The sequence below is a fragment of the Pseudogymnoascus destructans genome (assembly GCF_001641265.1).
Source record: "Pseudogymnoascus destructans isolate 20631-21 unplaced genomic scaffold scaffold_6, whole genome shotgun sequence".
NCBI classification, from domain to species: domain Eukaryota; kingdom Fungi; phylum Ascomycota; class Leotiomycetes; order Thelebolales; family Thelebolaceae; genus Pseudogymnoascus; species Pseudogymnoascus destructans.
Window position 1 is genome coordinate 1,384,858 of NW_020167525.1, and position 14,022 is coordinate 1,398,879.

General features: G+C 52.2%; 5 protein-coding genes across 5 annotated transcripts; 2 read left to right on the top strand and 3 right to left on the bottom strand.

Annotated features, from left to right (window-relative positions):
• Positions 1 to 1,078: 1,078 nt before the first annotated feature.
• Positions 1,079 to 5,598, top strand: VC83_03568 (uncharacterized protein; the record flags this gene model as incomplete). Its single annotated transcript, XM_024467214.1, has 5 exons — positions 1,079 to 1,153; positions 1,217 to 1,783; positions 1,952 to 2,288; positions 2,336 to 2,584; positions 2,633 to 5,598. The coding sequence occupies exons 2-5, from the start codon at positions 1,217 to 1,219 to the stop codon at positions 5,596 to 5,598; spliced, it is 4,119 nt and encodes a 1,372-aa protein (XP_024325641.1). The 5' UTR covers positions 1,079 to 1,153.
• A 791-nt stretch (positions 5,599 to 6,389) lies between these two features.
• On the bottom strand, positions 6,390 to 6,749 carry VC83_03569 (uncharacterized protein; the record flags this gene model as incomplete). Its single annotated transcript, XM_024467215.1, has 1 exon — positions 6,390 to 6,749. One exon carries the CDS (start codon positions 6,747 to 6,749, stop codon positions 6,390 to 6,392), a length of 360 nt encoding a protein of 119 aa, XP_024325640.1.
• Positions 6,750 to 7,069: 320 nt separating this feature from the next.
• Positions 7,070 to 9,356, bottom strand: VC83_03570 (uncharacterized protein; the record flags this gene model as incomplete). Its single annotated transcript, XM_024467216.1, has 2 exons — positions 8,788 to 9,356; positions 7,070 to 8,481 (listed from the first exon to the last, which is right to left on the bottom strand). The coding sequence occupies exons 1-2, from the start codon at positions 8,909 to 8,911 to the stop codon at positions 7,070 to 7,072; spliced, it is 1,536 nt and encodes a 511-aa protein (XP_024325834.1). The 5' UTR covers positions 8,912 to 9,356.
• Positions 9,357 to 9,835: 479 nt separating this feature from the next.
• On the top strand, positions 9,836 to 11,307 carry LYS12 (homoisocitrate dehydrogenase). Its single transcript, XM_024467217.1, has 2 exons — positions 9,836 to 9,934; positions 10,013 to 11,307. Exons 1-2 carry the CDS (start codon positions 9,910 to 9,912, stop codon positions 11,059 to 11,061), a joined length of 1,074 nt encoding a protein of 357 aa, XP_024325835.1. The 5' UTR covers positions 9,836 to 9,909; the 3' UTR covers positions 11,062 to 11,307.
• Positions 11,308 to 11,418: 111 nt separating this feature from the next.
• VC83_03572 (uncharacterized protein) lies at positions 11,419 to 12,475 on the bottom strand (the record flags this gene model as incomplete). Its single annotated transcript, XM_024467218.1, has 2 exons — positions 12,270 to 12,475; positions 11,419 to 12,163 (listed from the first exon to the last, which is right to left on the bottom strand). The coding sequence occupies exons 1-2, from the start codon at positions 12,395 to 12,397 to the stop codon at positions 11,419 to 11,421; spliced, it is 873 nt and encodes a 290-aa protein (XP_024325836.1). The 5' UTR covers positions 12,398 to 12,475.
• Between the last annotated feature and the right edge of the window lie 1,547 nt (positions 12,476 to 14,022).

Consider the following 14,022-nt stretch of genomic DNA (forward strand, 5'->3'; position numbering starts at 1 on the left):
GGAATTGGGCAGAATGACGGTGCGGGAAATACCGATCTTGCGATGATTTTTTAGCGCCATAATTACCCCGCCATAGACGCCGCCGGATCGCGCTTGGCGCTTAATGTTGAATTGACGACAACGATCATACACGTATAGTTTTATGTTATAATGGCTAGCTCCATACTTCGTAGGTGTCCATGGCCCTTGGATTTTTTTAGAAGGCTCCTGAATATCTCTGACATGTTTCAATATGTCTGTTTTCGTAATGCCCGGTACCTATTCCTGTTGGGATATTTTATTTTCTTTCTGTGGATTGTCATTGTTCTCGTCTGTTCTACAAGCTGAGAAAGGGGTTCAAATTGATAAAATGGTGGATATGATGACTAGTAAGCAGGCCAGTTATCTAATGAGTCAAATCCACTACTTTGAAATGATGGGAGTGCCCAGCTCCCCGTCTGAGCTGATATTCTCAACTAGGGACCAAACGCAGTATATGAGAATATCACTTCGATGCGTTATACAGTAGGTGAGCAATTGTTATATGCTCTTTCTGAATCACAAAGCCATATTTCCTTTGTCTCTAGAGATATAGAGTTGCTCTCCTGGAACAATTCGCTGGGGGGAGCGGGACAAATGGCATGTGGCGAACAGAATACCACGTAGCGAACAATTTGGCACTCACCCTAGGCCCACACCAAACAAAAACGCCAATCGTCAAGGGTAACTTAAATCTATGTTTTGAATTCTTTGTCATCGTCAAACTCATAACCTCATCTGCGTGCTTCTACTCGACGGCGCGTTGGTCGTCGAGTCTCTTTCACTCCATTCAATCCACAGATCAATCCCCTTCTATAAACGTCTTTCACTCCATTGGATCTACAGATCAGTCCCTTCTATGAACGTCTTTCACTCAGTCGAATCTGCAGATTGATCCTTTCTATGAACGTCTTTCACTCAGTCGAATCTGCAGATTAATCCTTTCTATGAACGTCTTTCATTCAGTCGAATCTGCAGATTAATCCTTTCTATGAACGTCTTTCACTCAGTCGAATCTGCAGATCAACCTTTTTTATGAACGTCTTTTACTCGATTGAATCTACAGATCAATCCTTTTTATGGATGTCTTTTATTCGATTGAATCTACAGACCGATCCTTTCTATAAACGTCAAGGTAGCTACTCTACCCACCTTTGTGTGTCGGCACCAGAACTAGACTGCTAATGTCCTTTCGCAGATGAGGTACATCCTCACTCCGTTGCTTAATGGACTGAGATCCCCGTTCATCGGAAGCCAACCTCCTGATCCTTCACTGGGAGATTCGAAGTCCAAATTTCCTGGGCGAAAAACTTCCCTTGCAAATCTGAAGTCTCCGTTTCTCGGCCACAAGATTTCAATTCCTTTCTTCCCGAGGTTCAAGTCCCCATTTCTAGGCGGCAAAGATCCCGATTCTTCACTGAGCAAAGCGAAGTCTACTTTTCCAGCGTCGTCCATATTCAAGAGTCTGAAGGCACCGTTCTTCCGGAGAAAAGGTCCAAAAGTCACCACCACCCCAGTCGCGGTCCCGGTTCCAGTTCCAATTCCGGAGAGGCAACATATTCCTCCCTACCACCACCTAGTCGATTATGAGGTTGGTTATTACGATAATGGGGACGCGTTGGATGCTTTCATGACAATCTTGCCGAGTTTGCCCAAAGGTTATCGGTACCGCGAAAGAATTAGAGTGCCTGGCTTTGGAGATCCGCATCTTCTCGGACTACCCGTCAATGTTCGCTTTCGAATCTACCAGTTTGTGACCGGGCCAGTACGCGCAAAAAACAAGATGATTATTCTATCACCAAACCGTACGATAGATGGGTTTTGGCCAAAAAAGCATTTCATGGAGCCTCAAACTGTTTTCGATATTATTGGCGGCCTAAGTTTGTCGTGTTTCCAACTCCGGCACGAAATCATGACATATTATTGTTCGCAGTTCCACTTCCATGTTACTTTCAACTACTTCTGCACTCCAATTGCAGCGCCGCTCATGAACAAATGGCTGCCGCTATTTGCGAACAAGATGCAGTTCTTGACTGTGGAAGTTGATTTCACACGACTAGGGGGGTGCTACAAAAACGATAAGTTTGCGCTCAAACATGGCGGAAGAGAGATGCAGTGGTTTATGAAAAAACTAGTGCGAGCCCTTTCCGATAGAAGTGGGACCATACGGAGTCTGCATATCATGTGTCGGAGATACAAAGGTTTCCGACCACCCTCGCAGAGATATATTCCGGAGGAGAATATTCCTGGGACGAATATTCCGGATAATAGTATGTTATTGTTCCATTTTCCAAGGGCTATTACTGACTTTCTGTAGCCGAGCCTCCTAAAGATGGGACCCCCCAAGATGGGACTCCTGAAGATGGGAATCCTGAAGATGAGACCCAAGATGGGACCCAAGATGAGTCTGAAGATGTGTCTGAAGATGGGTCCGACGATGGGTTTAAAAATGGGGCTTCTGAAGTTAGCAGTTCGCTAGACAGTAGTGTCATTGTTGAACTCTCACATGGAGAAGACACATCTAATACAGACAAGCCTCCAACGGCAAACGATAAGCCGAACAAAAGTATGTCATTGTTCATTTATTCTTAAGTCACATACTAACCATCCGCAGATGTTCCTATCAAATACTGTTCCTCATACACAACAACAGTTCTAGACTTTCTGCCGCAACGTCTTGGGCGAGAGGGCATACCTCTCTATCATTTCCGGCTCTCGGGCTTTGGAAAGCCTTATACCAAATATATCCTCACTGAAATTGGCTCAATTGGAAACGGGCCCACGCTTCTGATCACTCCAAAAGTACCTCCTTGGCCTCGCGATTACCCAGAAATTGAGCCTGGCATAACTACGACTGATGGTGATTACCTGGGCACTGTCGTAAAGTTTGTCAATACTAAAGAAGAGGAGCATGTCGAAAAGCCACGTACAAGCAGGATGACTGCAAGCAGGGCGTTTTTCAGAAGAGCTCTTAGCAGGATATCCTTTTTCAGGACAACTCCCAACATAACAGGCCCTGAAACCAGCACTCCTTTTGACTATAGAGAGCTATTTCCAACCCTTTACGACTCAGATGAAGAATCTGAATCAGATACAGCTTCAGAGGACGAGGATAACCCGGAGGGTATTGGCTTGGGAATCCAGCTTCCCATTCTTCCCCGCCATCCCAACAACAAATACTCATTGATGCGGATGTATGACATAGAACGACACATTGAAAAGAAGCTAGACGAGCCCGACTTCCCTAACTTCTGCGACGAAATCATCGAGATCTGGGCGATTGATTCGATGTCAACTAGGTTCGGTAATTTGTTTGGGATATCCACGGCAACTCGTGGATTACCCAAGGACCGCCGTCCACCTATCGTCGTCAATTCCACGCGCAAAGCAATCAATATACTATTCAAGAGGCCCCAGAGGTTTCTAGCGAGAACTCCCATCATACCTGTGACGATGGCTTCCATACCCGAGATCGACGATCAACTTCAAGAGATCAATGCCACGTCCTCAGCAGTGAATGGACTGTTTAATTTCCCCGAGTCGCGAGTGCCAGCAGCTGGTCGGAGCCAAATTCAGATGAATAGGCCCTGGAACCTTGGACACGAGCGCGCGGGTCTCTCGCATCTGGCGCAGCATAATTCTTCAACCAATTCTACTTTCTATACTGACGCATCGGAATCAACTCTCGACATGGCGTTTTCAGACCCTACGATACCTGCGCAACTTGCTCCCATGCATGAGCAAGAGGTCGATTCTTTATCAACTCTTTATCTTCCCGATGATGGATCCGACACTCCAACAATGGCACGCATCCGCAGCGAGAATCTCAGCCAGGCCGATGAGCCTTGGGATCATATAGATGAACAATCAAACCACTCTCAACTGGAACTTCACACAGTTTATACGGGTTCTACATATGATACAGATGGTACGAGATCGAGATCGAACACAGACGGCAGTGTGGTACTCGATTGGCCACTCCCAAACACAGCGATGCCCCCACCACCAACGAGGCCTCATCCCCCAGCGCCTGAGGTAGGTAACCAATTGCATCAGATCGCCACCGTATCATCAAGGCGCACGTTACGTTTTGCTGATGAGGACGAGCTGCACGAAATCCCCACCTCCTCGTCAAGGCGTGCTATTCGATTTGCCGACGAGGACGGACTGCACCAAATCCCCACATCGTCTTCCAGGAAAACATTGCGCTTTGATGTACCCGAGGAATCAGAGGCCGAACAGGAGGCACGGCACGCCCGAGGTGCGAGTTTCAGGAAACAAAGAGATGAAGAACAGAGGAAGCAAGGTGTGAGGTTACAGAACCTCGCTTCATTATTCCATTACTCTGTGCCACCAGTGCCGAGGGAACCAAAAGAGCCAAAAGAGCCAGAAGAGCAAAACGAGCCAAAAGAGCCAAAAGAGCTGAAGAATCAACGTAGCCGATCTGGGAGTTTCTGGAGCAAAGGAAAATCAAAGGATGACGCCGATGACAAGCCCTCAAAGAAGCCAACACTGCGCACTGCGAAAAGCTTTTCTTCCAATGCCTATGCGCGCGAAGCTCCCAATGACCCCGAGCTCGCCCCACCGCCGAATCTGAAAGAAAAGCGCAGCATGTCTCGTCTATTCCACCGCAAGAAAGAAGAGCCAAAAGACGCAGAAGAGGGCGAAGAGAAGTCCAACAATATCAATCTTCTCTTCAGCGATTCCACCGCCGACGTCCCAGCGGACAAAGGCACCATTGGTCGCAGCAGCGGCGGTGGCGGTTTCTGGAAGCGCAACAAAGGAGGTGCACAGCCGGATGCGGCAGATGAGAATGCGCCGCACCCGCCGCTCCGCAGCACTCGCAGCTTTTCATTCAACCCTCTGCGCTTGCGTCGCCGCAGTTCAACGTTGAATAGAAATGCGACGGAGCTGCCAGACGAGTTGCCCGAGGAGCAATCCAATGAGCTGTGTAACGAGTTCTCAAATGATCTCTTGAACGACCCATCCAACGAGTCTTCTGAGCTCCCCGTCCATGCCGCCGGAGCTTCAACCCCCGAGCCCCGCGCCCGCTCACACGGTCTCTTCGGCCTCCGCCGCAAAAAGTCCAAGCTACTCAACACCGAAGAAATCGACGTTATGTCCTCGAACCTTTCTCTGCTGTTCAACGATTCCTCGGCCACCATCGCGACGAACACGAATGAGAGTATCGGAGGACGTCAGAGCACCACCCCCAGCACCAGCTTCAACTTCAGCCGGAGCTTCAACCGCCCGGGCGCCGCGGGCGGTAGTATATTCGGACCCAAAGGCGGGCGCAAGGATGGCCGAGGCCACCTGGCGAATGTTCACTGGGGCGCGGGTGCCGGGATGGAGGCACCGGCGGGGATGGGAGAGGGAAGGGAGGCGAGGGAGAGGAGGGAGAGAGAGGAGCGAGAGGAGAGAGAGGAGAGAGAGATTGAGGAAGAGATGGAGTTGGAGGATTTGAGGGAGAGGGAGAGGAGGTATAGGGAGAGGATGGGTGATAGGGGGACGTTGGGGTTGAGTCGGGTGGCGAGGGTGGATGAGGATGAGGGGGATGAGGAGGGGGGGTATGTGGTGTAGGGATGGGCGGTGGTAACTGTTGTAAGATAGGTAGGGTATAGTTCCGGTGGTGGGGGGAAGATGGTGGGTGGCTGGTTGTAAGATAGGTAGGGTATAGTTCGGGCGGTTAGGTGTAGGAATGGGGGCTATCTATTGTAAATGTTTTAGGGAACAGATCCGGTGATTCCTCTCTATATGAGTAACTGGCAACAATGTAGGAATTGGCAGTTGGTGGCTGTTGTAAGATATGCAGGGTTTAGTTCCGGTAGTGGGGCATAGGAATACCAGGTGGCTGTTGTAATAGTAACAGATGAGAATGTAGGTAGTGGGGTATAAGAATGATAAGTGGCTCTTATAAAAGTATCAGGCAACTGTTCCGCTGGTGATTATTTTCTGTATGAGTAAGTGGCAAACACGACGAGCTTATCTCAAGTTCAATAACACAAATTTACGGTAATCGGCCACTATGATGCGGAAACCAAAGTTCATGAAACACCAGATGTACGATATATAGATGGCCCTAATTGACTAGCCTCACCCATATACCTTCAGTGCCTAAGTTGCTGACGATGAGAAGTGAACTCTATTATTAACCGCTTAAAAATACTATATTTATCTTAATTTCTCTCTATTTTCTATCCAATCTCTCCCCCCTCCTCCCCGCTCCCTCCCCTCTCCCCTCAAACCATCGCTGGAATCCAATCCTTTATATAACTACTAAACTTACAACCTCCACCCCTCTCCCCCTCCCTCTTCACCCCATACACACGGTGTTAAAGATATCACCCAACTATCTTGTAGCGAGAGGCGGGTTATAAAGCAACCACCGGCGTCGCGCTCGCAACAGGGGTCGTGACATCACTAGACGCCTCTGCGGGTTCAACCTCCTCGACCTCCGCCTTCTCGGTTTTGTCACCCTTGGCGGGCGTCCCTTCTTCGGTAGCGACGGCGGTGGTGGGGACGTCCGCGGTCTCCTCCTCCACAGCAGCGGTGACGGCAGGCTCAGCAACATCCTCAACCACATCCGCCTCGGCAGTCTCAGCTTCCACCTCAACAACAACAGCAGGGGTCTCCTCATCCGCAGCCTCAGACTCAGCCTCAACAACCACAGGAACCTCCTCAACCTCCACCTCAACCTCCTCGACCTCATCCCCCCTCTCAGCCTCCTCCATAACAGCAGCGACGTCGACCTTATCAGTCACAGCAGGTTCCTCGGTGTTGTCAATAACAGCCTCGACGTCGACCTTGTCCGTCACGACTGGCTCGTCCTGCGTGGGGACCTCTGATGCAACTTCCTCAGTCGCCTCTTCGGTGGTTTCTTCAACAGGCACCGCGGCTTCAACAGCGGCTTCCTCGACAGGAGCAACTTCCTCCACCTCCTCGATATCGACACCAGGAGCTGGCTCGTCGATCTCAACCTCCGTCTCTGCTGGTGCGGTCTCTTCGGTGGTGGCTGGTGCTGGAACCTCTTCTTCCACTGCAGGAGGCCCTGCTACCTGCTCCACAGCTTTAACAGCCTCAGCCGCAGTAGAACCCTCCTTCTTCGCCCCCACCTCCCCCTTCGTCCCCCCCTCCCCGCCGTAGCCTTCCCACCCAACGGCTTCAACGTCGGCACCGCCCCCACCGTCGGCACAGGCGGCCTCGCCGAAACAGGACTCCCACCACTCTCCCCCCTGGCATTATGTCCATTCCTCGTCCCCGGCCTCTCCATCCCCGCCACCCTCGGCTTCGGCGGCGTCCCAGCCTTATCATGCGTCTTCCCCGCCGACGCAGTAGTAGGCCTCATCATCCTCGCCAAAAACCCCTCATCCGCCGGCGCCACCGCCTTCGGGAGACTCTGTCGCGAGGTTTGCTTCTTCAATCCCGCCGCGGCCGCCGGGGGGGGTCCAAGGGATGGTCTACTATTGCTCGGCGCCTTGCGGGACTGCTCCGACTTCTGACTCTGGCTAACCCCACTAGAAGACCTCGTCGCCCCAGCGCTGGTGCGGCGCGCGTCGTCGGTCAGCTTGGAGAGGGAGGAGGAGGTGGGCGCCGTGAGGGAGGGGGGTAGTTTAGCGGGTTTGGTGGGGGATTTGGGGAGGGGCTTGGTGAAGCCTGTTGAGGATGGGAGGGGGGGTTTCTTGGTGGCTGGGTTGGTGGTGCGGGTGGTTGGCGCGGCGGGCTTGGTGGTTGTGGTGGTTGTGGTGGAGGGTCTGGTGGGTTTTTCGGCCGCGGGCTTGGTGGTCCTGGTGCTTGACTTGGCGGAGGTGCTGGAGACGGGGGTTTTTGGGAGGGCGGGCGACTTGCTTGATTTCGACAGAGTGGAAGTTTTGGTGGTCGAAATTGGAGCGGGCTTGGAAGACTTGCTTGCTGCTACCTTGTCGCCTGGCTTGGCTGAAGATGCAGTCTTGAGCTTGCCAGTTGTGACGCCCTTGAGGTCCTCTCCAACTCCCGAGGCACCCTTCAGAGCTTTGCCACCAGAGACTGCGGCTGCACCCTTGACGTCGGCCGGGAGAAGCTTTGCATTACGCTCTTCCACCGTCGAGGGCTTGTCTGGATTCCCCGTCGGGGTATGCGCTGCAGGTAGTATAGGATCCTTGGGCTCAATAGTCGGAGTTCCCTGCTTGCTCGCCGCAGCGGAGGGCATCTCGAGGGCGAACTCGGGAATCGTCTCGGAGACGTCGATGCTGTTCTCCCGAGCCTTGAACTCGGCCTGGATGGACTTCTTCCTCTCGATTACCACGTCGGGGTCGGTGGCTTCATTCTCGGCGAAGCTTCCTCGCCGTTGTGACATGGTGGAATCTTCGGGTGGGACGGTTGTTTCTTTCCTTAAGCCCCACTGTATGCCTGTTTGACCGTTTCGCTCGACTGCGACAAAGCTTGTTCGTACTTTCGATAGCGGTCGTGGCGATGCACTGTTGTTTCCTGCTTGCCTTGTGTCAGTTGAGATTTAATAAAGTTGTAGAGGTTGAGCTTGAGGTTGAGGTTGAGGTTGAGCTTGAGGTTGAGGTTGAGGTTGAGGTTGAGGTTGAGGTTGAGGTTGAGGTTGAGGTTGAGCTTGAGCTTGAGCTTGAGCTTGAGCTTGAGCTTGAGCTTGAGCTGTTGAGGAACGAGAAGGGAGCTGTTGCAGGGTATGAAGAGCGGAGGCAGGTGGTAGCAACGAGACAGGACAGGGAAGCTCTTTGCGGCAACTCAAGCATCTGAATCAGATGCACAAAGGTATTCACATACCAATTGATGGGGCTGGAGAACGTCCTCTGTGTTGTGGTGGCGATGTTGTTGAGTCGTCTTTGTTCTCGAACATAGCACGGAGATTGCGGACACCGCTGCTGGCGGATCGCCCCTGGCTAGACATAGCGTATATGTAGGAACGGCCCAGCGAAGAGAGAGCTGTTGGGGGAGATGGGAACAATGGTAGAGAAGACCACAGTGATGGATGACGCGGAGACTCGTGTAGTCCTTCTCATGCGGTTTATATATCTTCTTTTTATTTTATTTTTCTGGGTTGAATAGAATGGTTGGAGGACGGACGAGTTTGGGGTGGTGGTATTGGAATGGCGGGCAATCAATCCCCTGGCTACCTCCTTGGGCAGGTCCTCGGGGGGTGATTCGTTCGCAAACGGGAGCTCGAGCAAACAGTGTATGACGCGCAGGACGGCGGGTATATGCTGAGAAGCAACAGAATACCAAAAAATGGCAGCGTACGTAGAATATATAAAAGACCGATATTATATAGAATAGAAATGAAGCATATTAGGATTATAAGAAAGAGGCAGTAAATTTAGGATTCGGGGGGAAAGTTGGGATATTCGAGACGGGTGGTGTCTCGAATATCCGTGTGGACAAACAGTAAAACAGTAGGAACAAGTACCTTCACCATACAAAATAGCCCTGAACGGTACGCCGTACTACGGAGGACTTGTACTTTCTGGCGTGTCTAGAGGAACAGAATAGGGGTCTGTGGGGGAGGGAACAGGTACTTTCACCATACAAAATAGCCCCAAACGATACTTTCCCCATACAAAATCGCCCTGAACGATACTCGGTAGAGTACTTTCGGCATGGTTCAAATGTGCGGAAGAGGTTTCTCTGGTCTGCTGTATTTTACATGTAGTGTGCATAGTAGGCGTCTACTGGCAGCTGAACACCGGAACAGGACGGGATTCTGTCGAGTACAAATCACGTGGTTGATTGCCATCGGATTATCTGTATTGCCATCGGATTATCTCTATTGCCATCGGATTATCTGTTAACCCGCTCCCATCCCCATCCTACTCTACTTTCTTTCTTCCCTCTTCCCCCGACATCGCAGCTTCAAAGAGAGAGCTACCCTACCTCCATCAACCCTTCCCAATGGCTACCAGAACCCTCAGAATCGGTACCTACCCCCTCCCACCCCCCCCCCCCCCCCCCCAACTCCTCCCACCTAATTGACCACCCCCTCCCCTCCCCCCAGGCCTCATCCCCGGCGATGGCATCGGCAAAGAAGTCATCCCCGCCGGCCGCCGCCTCCTCGAAGCCCTCCCAGCCAGCCTAGGCCTCAAATTCGACTTCGTCGACCTCAAAGCCGGCTTCGAGACCTTCGAGCAGACCGGCACCGCACTCCCCGACAAGACCGTCGAAACCCTCAAGCACGAGTGCGACGGGGCTCTCTTCGGCGCCGTCCAATCCCCCTCCACTGCCGTAAAGGGCTACTCCTCCCCCATCGTCGCACTCCGCAAGCGCCTCGACCTCTATGCGAACGTTCGACCTGTTAAGTCCGTCATGACGGCCGCGAACCCTATTGACATGGTCATCGTCCGCGAGAACACCGAGGACCTCTACGTCAAGGAGGAGCGCACCTTCACCGCCCCCGACGGCTCCCTCGTCGCCGAGGCAATCAAGCGCATCTCCCAGAAGGCCTCCCACCGCATCGCCCTCATCGCCGCTGAGATCGCGCAGTCGCGCCAGCGCATCCGTGACGCGGGCGCGCCATCCATCCACTCCGCCCCCCTCGTGACAATCACCCACAAATCCAACGTCCTCTCCCAGACTGACGGGCTCTTCCGCACCACCGCCCGTGAAGCCCTTGCCCTGCCGCAATTCAAGGGTGTCGGCGTCGAGGAGCAGATCGTGGATTCGATGGTCTACAAGCTCTTCCGCCAGCCCGAGACCTACGACGTCATCGTCGCGCCGAACTTGTACGGTGACATCCTCTCCGACGGCGCCGCGGCGCTGGTTGGTTCGCTCGGGCTTGTGCCGTCGGCGAATGTGGGTGAGGGATTCGCAATTGGTGAGCCCTGCCATGGAAGTGCGCCCGATATCGCGGGACAGGATATCGCGAACCCGATTGCGACGTTGAGGTCTGTGGCGCTGATGTTGGAGTTCTTGAAGGAGGAGACGGCTGCGGCGTTGATTTATAAGGCGGTTGATGCGAACTTGACTGAGGGCAAGTATTTGTCGCCTGATCTTGGGGGAACGGCTAAGACGAGTGAGGTGGTGGCGGATATCCTGAGGAGATTGTAGGTGTAGATGGGATGGGGGGGTCGTATTAGGATATACCAGGTAGATAAAAGCTGTGTAGCAATAGCAACTATTGTACTTGTGCTGAGTTTCTATTTCGTAAATCCCCGAGATTGAAGTCTACAATTCCCACGACTCAGTAGTCGTATGTCTGTATAACCAGAGCAAGTGCACCACCAACGCATTCCTCTCAAGCAAACGTGATATCATGCGTGCCTAGTATAAACATAGCAATACAGCCAATCTATCCCCCCAACCCACTCCCCAATCTACCACTCCCATATCCCCATTTTCAACTCCCCCCATCTCCACCATAATCTACATCTTTACACACCCCCAACCCCCTTCACCTCTCCCCCTTCACCTCTCCCCCTTCACCTCTCCCCCTTCACCTCTCCCCCTCACCCTCCTCGCCTGCACCTCACTCAACGCCTTACTCCCACTCACAAACGTCACCGCCCCCACCACCCCCGCAAGCGGCAACACCTCAAACAACCTCCAACTAACATAGTACATCGCAAACACCCCCTCCATCGCCACCAAGCTCCCGAAAAACAACCCATGGCTCACCGGCGCCGCAGCGAGCGCCGCACCAACATGCCCCGCATTCCCGCCCGCCAGCGCCCACGCACCCAGCACCACGGGGAGCGTAGCCAGCACCGCGAGCGTGAAGAAGACACTAATCACCCTCGGCGGGCTACTCTGCTCCGGCACGAAAATATGGTGGATCTCAGCCAACTTCCCGTATCTCATCGGCGGCTTCTCGACCTGCGCGAGACCCTCATCGGCGCTGAGAGCGATATTGAACAGCCTCGTCTCCGACGCGGGGACGGAGCCAAAAGAGCCGAGCACGAGAGAGGCGGAGAGGGAGGGCGAGGAGAGGAGCGCGGAGGGGAGGGAGGCGTAGGGGAGATCGAGGGTGGCGGCGCCGGTGGTGCGGGTTTGGAGGGCGAAGGAGGTGGAGAGGCCGGTTGTGGGGTCCGTGAGGGTGAGGAAGGCTTGGTGGGGGCGCGAGGGCGTGGTGGAGGTTGTGGTTAGGGAGAGCTTGAGGGTTCCTGCTCGGCCGAGGGCGAGGGGTTGGGCGAGGGGCTTGGAGGGGGAGAGACTGGTGCGGGTGTTAGTTTTGCTGTTTTGGGGGCTTGGGGAGGGGAATTGGGGTGTTTGGAGGGGGGGGGTTGGGGGAATTGGAGCTGTTGGAGACGTGGACGTACGATTCCTTGGATGTACGACTCCCCTTCCCAATAACAGAAACAGTCGCGTCCTTGAATGACCAGGGCTTTTCAGCCGCGAGAGCCGTGCCGGCTAGCAGCAGCGACGGCAGGAGATGGAGGAATCGCATTTTGGGATTCGTGGGGGATGCAATTGGGAGTTGTTTGGCAGCTTCGGGTGAGGCTTGATACAGGCCAAGTAGTGAACACATTTCGGATGGGGAAGCGAGCGGGTGCGGCTGCTGCGTAAGTTACCCCTGCTTGGTCTTGGCGCGCGCGGCTGGCGTAAGTTACGCGGCTGATGGGGATGTACTGAGATTTGACTCCCCATCGATTGAGGGGACAGGATTAGGTAGGTAAGGTCCTATGTGGGATTTTTTTATTTGTTGAGGTGGTTACCGGTGGATTTGCAAGCAATACTTTGGCTTTTTGAATTCAAGTCACACATTGAGAGTGGTACACCATGTCATCTAGGCTGCGCACTGGGTACTCACGAGTCGAGTAGTAGAATTTTTACTCACCCAGCTGAGTTACTCACTCATGTCCCGAGTATTGTTGAATGAGGATTACTCACTTGCTGAGTACCTAGTATGGGTCTTGGCAACTCAGTTATATCACGTGTTTGATTAGCCATTACTTATGTTAAAAACGGGGTGCGACTTCATTGATCAAGACGCCATAACTCCAACTCCATTCCCATATTGTTGATGTCCTATTCCACACTATAACCTTTGGCCTTTAGGTACCAGGTTACCAGATGGTTGCCAGAACTCATCTGACCTTCATTCCTGGGTGAGAGACATTTCCATCGATTAAGCCCACAGCTTAAACATCATATCCTGCAAACGCCGAACCAATATCATACCCTTTGCCTGAATTGTCACTCTCTTCGCATGAATAGCGAGGAGGTTTGTCACTATAACTGTTAGTATGTCCCTGTCACTATGTTTAAACATCATACTCTCAAATTCTCGAATGAGGAAGCATTCAGCAGCTTCCTAAAGAGCTAGGATAGCAGATTGCTGGAAGCGAAGATTGGACTTGAAGTCTTCTGTGATTTCCCTAACAAGACGCTGGAATGGGAGCTAGTATCAAGTTGCTGTCTTCTGATATCGCGGAGAGCCTTGGTGCCTATATGTTTATTAGAGAGTTCTGGTAATCCTCTGGTAATCCTCTGGTAATCCTCTTACTAGACTTTGTGCAGCGCGTGGCCTTCTGAGCATGATTGTTGCTAGCTTGAGATGAGCAAACTGGAGCTTTTCTTGCTGTGCCCACAGCCTTTTCCTGTCCCTTTCCGCCAAGCCCAGAGCCAGCCCGTAATCCAAGTGGCATCCTTGGTGCTATGCCGCCAGTTGATCTCCTAGCAGTTTGCTTGGTACGAGTCATTTGCTAATATCAAGGTGAGTTAGTAAAGTAAACACAAGATAAAGAAGTAGATCAAAAGATATGTGTACTTACAGTGAGTTTGTAGAAAGAATATTGCAGAAGAAGAGTATAGTAAAGAGGTAGAGGTTGAAAGGTATGTGTTTTATATGAAGGTGCGCATTGTGGTGTTGTTTTTGGAACAGTAATTCTTTGTAGGTGAATATTCCTTCACAAATATTTTTGTTTGCAACTTTAAAATAACCACGACCTTAGAACCACCTTCCTTGGTTACTCTCCGATCTACACATTCTTCTTCCCTTTTGAGCCTTTACCTCTTCTCTAGGACTTCAACTAAGTTTATTATCTTGATTCTATAGCCAGAACTTCTGGA